The sequence below is a fragment of the Octopus bimaculoides genome, chromosome 22 (genome assembly GCF_001194135.2).
Source record: "Octopus bimaculoides isolate UCB-OBI-ISO-001 chromosome 22, ASM119413v2, whole genome shotgun sequence".
NCBI classification, from domain to species: Eukaryota; Metazoa; Mollusca; class Cephalopoda; order Octopoda; family Octopodidae; genus Octopus; species Octopus bimaculoides.
Window position 1 is genome coordinate 31,304,949 of NC_069002.1, and position 7,585 is coordinate 31,312,533.

The 7,585-nt window shown below is 38.4% G+C and overlaps 1 protein-coding gene across 2 annotated transcripts in view; it reads left to right on the forward strand.

Annotated features, from left to right (window-relative positions):
- Nucleotides 1–7,191, forward strand: part of LOC106872409 (zinc finger protein 62 homolog) — a 36,768-nt gene extending 29,577 nt beyond the window's left edge. For both annotated transcript variants that reach the window (XM_052975721.1, XM_014919442.2), the window contains exon 2: nucleotides 3,484–7,191. In XM_052975721.1, coding sequence (XP_052831681.1) covers nucleotides 3,786–5,300 — 1,515 coding nt within the window. In that variant the 5' untranslated portion in view covers nucleotides 3,484–3,785 and the 3' untranslated portion in view covers nucleotides 5,301–7,191. The remainder of the gene's footprint in view (nucleotides 1–3,483) is intronic.
- The last annotated feature ends 394 nt before the right edge of the window (nucleotides 7,192–7,585 follow it).

Below are 7,585 nucleotides of genomic sequence, written 5' to 3' on the forward strand. Positions count from 1 at the left end.
AGCTGTTGTGGTAGCAGACCACGAAACATGGTTGAAATTCCTCCTGTAGGGATCCGGAAAATTTTTTTTCGGAAAAATGCATTTTTTGAAGGAGAGGTGCAAAACTGCATTAGCCCCAAATTTTAAATTCTTTTCTCTGCCATACACTCCAGCTTTACCACTATGAAATGAACTTCAATTACTAATTAACACAATCTTCGTTAAATACCCCCTCCCCTCTCAAAATATGTTGTTGGCCCTCTGTCGCTTACAACGTCGAGGGTTCCAGTTGATCCGATCAACTGAACAGCCTGCTCGTGAAATTAACATGCAAGTGGCTGAGCACTCCACAGACACGTGTACCCTTAACGTAGTTCTCGGGGATATTCAGCATGACACAGCGTGACAAGGCTGACCCTTTGAATTACAGGCACAAAGGAAACAGGAAGTAAGAGTGCGAGAAAGTTGTGGTGAAAGAGTACAGCAGGGTTCGCCACCATCCCCTGCCGGAGCCTTGTGGAGCTTTGGGTGTTTTCGCTCAATAAACACTCAGAACGCCTGGTCTGGGAATCGAAACCACGATACTATGACTGCGAGTCCGCTGCCCTAACCACTGGGACATTGCGACTCCACTCACATGACTATAAAGATTTCTTTGTAATTTTTCGAAATTTTTTAATCACAGTTTAAAATACAGACATTTCGAATATTTGGCTTGAATGCCAAATAGTCCATTAAATTTCATTCTTCATTGGTCCACCTCCTCCCCGGGATTTAAGCAAAAAAGTTAAACCAGAATTCCGCCTACATGAGTTGTAGAAATTGGCGAATCTGTCTTTGTATGCCTACTCTCTTTTACTCTTTTACTTGTTTCAGTCATTTGACTGCGGCCATGCTGGAGCACCGCCTTCAGTCGAGCAAATCGATCCCAGGACTTATTCTTTGTAAGCCTAGTACTTATTCTAACGGTCTACTGCTAAGTTTTGGGGACGCAAACACACCACCATCGGTTGTCAATGGGTGGGGGGGACAAACACACATACATATACACGACGGGCTTCTTTCAGTTTCCGTCTACCAAATCCACTCACAAGGCTTTGGTCGGCCCGAGGCTATAGTAGAAGACACTTGCCCAAGGTGCCACGCAGTGAGACTGAACCCAGAATCATGTGGTTGGTAAGCAAGCTACTATGTTTCATAAATATTTGCCATAAAGACATTACAAAGAGGGGACGAACAAGGACAGACAAACATAAAAGGGGTGAAGAAGCTGTATCGATTAAATATTTACAATTTTAAATATACAATAAAAATTTGATTATATTTACAATGTTCACTTAAAGCATTGCTCATTACAGATGCAATTTGTAATGGCTTTCCTGAAGGATAGGCATCCGACCACCAGGGTAGACCCCTTGCTTTTTCTTTCCCTTATTTTTGGCTCCCACTTACCTGGTGCCAAGCACTCCCAGCTTCCTCGCCACAGGCAGCCACTCCTGCGCCTAAAAAAAGAAAAAACACGTTGGGTAAAAATAAGGTTGTCACTGAATTAAAACAATCCAAATGCGAAGTTTACAAATATACTCAGTCAATGACTCTGTTCGAAATAAAACGGAAAGACTTCTCAGTGACAATCTTATTTTTACCCAACGTGGGTTTTTGGGGGTTTTGTTTTTTTTTTTTAGATAGGCATACAAAGAAAGATTCGCTAATTTCTACAACTCGTGTAGGTGGAACTCTGGTTTAATTTTTTTGCTTAATTCCCTGCAGTGGGAGCATCACCATTCCATTAAATGTGTTTATGATGAGAAAAATATTGAAAAACATCAATACCCATCAAAGTGATAAAGTACATCCCACGACCACCATCAGGTGGTCGTGGGATGTGCTAAAAACACCAGCTAAATCGCTTTTAAATCACACAAACACACACGAGGAATCGTACGACTAAGCAAAAACCAAAAGAAACATTTATTTTTTTATTTAAGGGGGTATTTAGCTGTTATTTTAAACACAGCTCACGACCTCATACCGTCCTTGTTTTGTTCCTGACATATTGGTGTTTTTCAATATCTTTCTTCTCACAAACACATTTGTCTATTGCAGGAATTTTAGCCAAAAATTCTGCCTGTCCATATTTTAAACTGTGATTTAAAAAAAAGTTCAAAAAATAATAAATTTTTTTTTGCTTAGTCGTATGATTCCCTGTGCATGATTTTCTGTAGATAGCGGAGGTGGGGGGTATCTGGAAATGTAATGGAATCAGCTGGTCCTTGGTTCATGGTTTCTGGAGGGTCCTGGATAATTCTGCAATGTCGGAATTTAGTTTAAAGTATTACATGAAAGGTATACCTACACAATTGTGCCCCTCTCCGATTTTGTTTCCTCATAACTTCCAGAAAAATTGATATTTTTTAATGAAATTTTCTACAAATACGCTTCAGATGGTGTAGATTTCGATTGCATCGGAATTTGTTGTGAAAAAACTTTTCCGTGACTGAGTAGAAAAGTTTCAGAAAATTCACAAGAGCCGGCTTTGTTTTCCTATAACTTCCTGGAAAATGGGTGCTTTTTTTTTCAATGAAATTCTCTACAAATACCTTTCAGAGAGTGTAGAGTACAATTATATCAAAATTTAATATGAAAAAAAGGAATAAACACACACACATACATACTGACACACATATCGCAATTTTTTGATAAGAGAAGTACCAAATTTAAAGCTAAGTGCTGGGTTTGATTTCTTTGACTAAGCTCTACAAGGTGGTGCTCAATGTTTGCTGCTTGTAGTGAAATTAGAACTCCTAACCACACAGTCAATAGGTCTGGTCATTAGAATTCCAGCTTTTCCTCCTTCCTCCACTCCAGACCCTACCCCACCTCTCGGCATCTTCAGCCCAGTTCTTGTCAGCCCTACAAACTTCACCACAGCCCTTGTTTATCCCACTAACTTCACTACAACCCTCATTAACCCTTCTGTCTTCACCTCAGCTTTTGTTAGCCTGACTTCATTACAAGCTTTGTTAGCCCTACTAACTTCATTACAAGCTTTGTTAGCCCTACTGACTTCACCCTCAGTCCTTGTTAGCCCTATTGACTTCATTGTAACCTTCTTTTCCCTTCTGCACCTTATCCCCTTATTAAGCCTTTTTGCCCCTCAACCTTTGTTAATCCTATTCACTTTACCATAATCCACATTAATGCCTACTGACTACCATTACCCTTGTTATTATCTAAGATATATTCACAAAGTCTAGAATTATTCCTAAAGCAATTATTTCTCGTGTTTCATCCCAGAATACTAGTGAGTATCCTAACGTTGGTGCAGGAGTATCTCTAATGTGCTGTTAGAGAAACCCCTCTTGTACTCCTGTCAATTACTATAATTCTCTTACATATCTTCATCATTTTAATTTCCATCTAATCTCCTTTCAAATTTTTAACAAGAGGTTTTTTTTTTTTTTTTTTTTTTTTTTTTTTTTTTTTTTTTTTTTTTTTTTGTAGTTGTCATTTTGGTAATTTCTTCAGTGACATCTGATTCCAACCGATGAGGAGTGGAGGAAATTGTGTCAAATCTACTGCAAGTCTGCAAATAGTGTACGGAACAACTTACGTTTGTACACATGGAAATATTTTAACTCATTAATTTTCTCTTCTGCTGTCGGGTATCCTGTCCAACATTAAAAGAATTTCGGTGAATCTACTGCTCCAGCATGTCACCGGACGATAATTAGCACTTCATTAACAACTTGTATTTACTGTTACACATCGTTATTTCAGGTAATTCAAAAGTTTGTTCTGTGAAAATGTCTTCTAGTAGCACCAGTTTTGTGATCAGTGAAACCACTGAAATCCTTATTGATTTAGGGCCAATGAAGGACACAGTACACCAGATTTCCAGCCAGCCTGGTAGTTCATTGCTAACGTCTATGTATGCACAGAAAATATCACCAAAGATCGTACACGTTTGCTTTATTTGTGATAAGATGTTTATTAACCGTATTAGTTTGAGCAAGCATTTGACCAAGCACAATATAGTAGTCAAGGGCGCCACTTCCAGTGTAAACGAGGATGGCAGTAATGCCGCAAATAATGACCAAGAGAAAATAACTCCGCCTGGGAAAATTAGCTGCGGATATTGTCGGGGATTGTTTGATAACCAAGAAGTTTTGATGAAACATGAACAAAACATTCATTATTTGTTTGAAGGGTCGATCATGGAGAAACACTGCTGTGGCTATTGCGGGGTAAAGTTCAGTCGGCGGAGGGACCTCTTTCACCATATCCGGTGCTGCGGAACATTATCGGCTGTAGACAATTGTAAACTCGCAACGGAAATCAACATGAGAGCAAACAGCAACAAACAGTCAGATGAAAGTTCTCACCCATCAACTCAGGTGGAATATTTCTGTTTGAATTGCAAGCAAAAGCGTTCTTTCAAAATCCTTTCCCTAGACCGTGCCAGCAAGCTCTTAAAACTGAACTGCCAAACCTGCGGGAAACCTTTACACTTAACGTATTTCGCTTCCGAACCTGCTAATGCCAAAGAGCCTCAAACGACTGACAACTGTGACACAACAGCTGAAACATGTCAAGACAATGGATCGTTAACGCCAACACCACAATCCCCGTTAGTTATTGACGACAACAACCCAGTCACTAACGACAACAACCCAGTCACTAACGACGAGGAACCACGTGACCAAACTCCAGTGAACAATGATAAAAAAGTAGTAACGAAAACCATAATGAAACTTTCCAGAAACTTCCCTCAAGTGATCAAAATATTAAATAAAAAATCAAAGTTCAAATGTCACATTTGCTACAAAAAATTTACATCGTTGGACATCCTCAATAACCACTTCAATTCAGCCCATGCTGGAGTAAGGAGGCAGAAAAGTAGCTGCCCTTATTGTTCCAAGTCTTTCATCACAGCGAAACTTTACTTGCGTCACCTTCAGAGCCACGTTAGATTAAAGAAGATTTCGTGCCACTATCAGCTATTATCGAAATCTACGGAAGCATTCTATGACATTTTCGATTACCAACACAACGGGAAACGCCACACTTGTCTTCATTGTTCTGAAAGTTTTTCCAATTCCGTAGAACTTTTAAATCACCACAAAGAATATCATCCTAATAATTCTGTCCACGTATGCCAAGTGTGTTCCTGTCAGTTTGTTTCTGAGAATTCTTTAAAGCAACATCGTAAGAGACACAGTGTCAAGAACTTTTACAAATGTGACTTTTGCTTCAAAACATTCACTAAAATGTCTCTTTTTCTTCAGCACATTTTACAACATGCAAAGATAAGTTTTTAAATTAATTTACTCCTCCTCTACTAACATCAACTTAATGCAGTGTATATTTACTATATTTATATATCTACACTTTATGTAGTTGTGTGTGTGTATACACACACGCACACACACATGTACACTTTATATATATATATATATAAAGAGAGCGAGAGAGGTACATGTGTGTGTATGTATGTATATATATATATATATATATATATATATATATAGTAAATATTTACATGTCCATTGTATAGGTTCAAATCCAGCTAGGATCATGTACCTATCCAGGAATAAATGGCACCTAATGATAATGGTTGTAGTTTTAACCAATGGAAGCAGAGTATATTGTGTGTGTGTGTGTGTGTATATATATATATATATATATATATATATATATATATAGTAAATATTTACATGTCCATTGTATAGGTTCAAATCCAGCTAGGATCATGTACCTATCCAGGAATAAATGGCACCTAATGATAATGGTTGTAGTTTTAACCAATGGAAGCAGAGTATATTGTGTGTGTGTGTGTGTGTATATATATATATATATATATATATATATATATATATATATATACACATACACATACACATAATTATATGTATGTATATAAAGATTATATATATATGTGTATGTATAAATATTTGTGTGCATATACATACTCTTAAGATGGTGTTAATTATTATTTCAGTTACAATTAATGTAGATATATCAAATGGTTTATTAAGTCAAGTTTTAATTTTTAAATAGCAAATAACTTCTACAGGGTGTTTGAGCTGAATTTGAAAGTTTGTGTTAAAAGGAAAAGAAAACACAATATCCCATTGATAAAATGATTAGAAGATTTCAACTAAATTACGGCTGGGAGATAACAGTGTACTTAAAGTAGCTGCCCTCAGCTTCCTCTGTGGCCCCCAACATATGCTCCAGATCCTGGCACATGCATTCCTCACTGTGTCCCCAAGAAGGTCTTTGAACAACCTGCTGGTTCATCTTGTAGTTTATTTACTGGTCATATGTTGGTTATGTTATGACCTGGTAGCAACGAGCTATGATAGTCTATGTTATTTACCATTTCTGGTTATGACAATGAAAGCTATTGTTTATCATATCTCACCTGAATGCTAGCCACTGCAGATCACAGGTTGGTTGGCACTCCGTCGCTTGCGATGTCGAGGGTTCCAGTTGATCCGATCAACGGAACAGCCTGCTCGTGAAATTAACGTGCAAGTGGCTGAGCACTCCACAGACACGTGTACCCTTAACGTAGTTCTCGGGGATATTCAGCGTGACACAGTGTGACAAGAAACAGGAAGTAAGAGTGAGAGAACGTTGTGTTGGAAGAGTACATCAGAAGTATCATTGTATGCCACACCATTTTCCTGCAGCCCTGATCTGTGTGATTGGTCACTATTACATTGTCTATGTTAGGAAGAAGAGCTTGTTTGCATATCATTATCATTTAACGTCCATTTTTTTCATGCTGGCATGGGTTGGACGGTTTGACAGGGGCTGGCTAGGCAGAAGACTGCTCCAGGCTTCACTGTCTGTTTTGGCAGAGTTTTTACAGCTAGATGCCCTTCCTAACACCAACCACACCACAGAGTGGACTGAGTGCTTTTTACATGGCACCAGCTCTGGCAAGAACACTTTTGGCATGGTTTTCACAGCTGGGTGTCCTTCCAAACGCCAATCATTTCAAGTGTGGACTAGATGCATTTTACGTGGTACCAACTCTTGTATCAAAGAGTAAAATCTTTCAGTTAATCTTGCTACAAAGTACTTGTTGATTAGGATATACAGGAGCTCCATACTGTGATGAGGTAAGGTACTGGTTCAATCTTTGTGTCCATCATTGATTATATATGGCTGTGTGGTTAATAAACTCATTTTGTAATCAGATGGTTTTGGGATCAATCTCACTGCATGCTACCTTGGGTGAGTTTCTTGTGTGTGTGTGTGTTTGCTTCCTACCACCACTACTTGAGAAACCAGTGTTGGTTTGTTTATGTCACATTTTGGCAAAAAGGGCTGATAGAATAAGTACCAGATTTCAAAAAAATAAAAGCAACGTGGTCAGTGTGTTTGACAAAACTCTTTGAGGCAACAAACAGCCTAGCATGGCCACGTTTCGTTGACTGAAACAAATAAAAAAAATCAAATATATATAATCCTGTTGCCACTTATTGTAACTGAAGGTACAAGGTAGCACCTACATTGCTAGAAATAAGAGTTAAAAGCCCTTATATCCACAAGAGGCACGTTTAAGCAGACAGGGGAGACTGGGGTAGTTGTC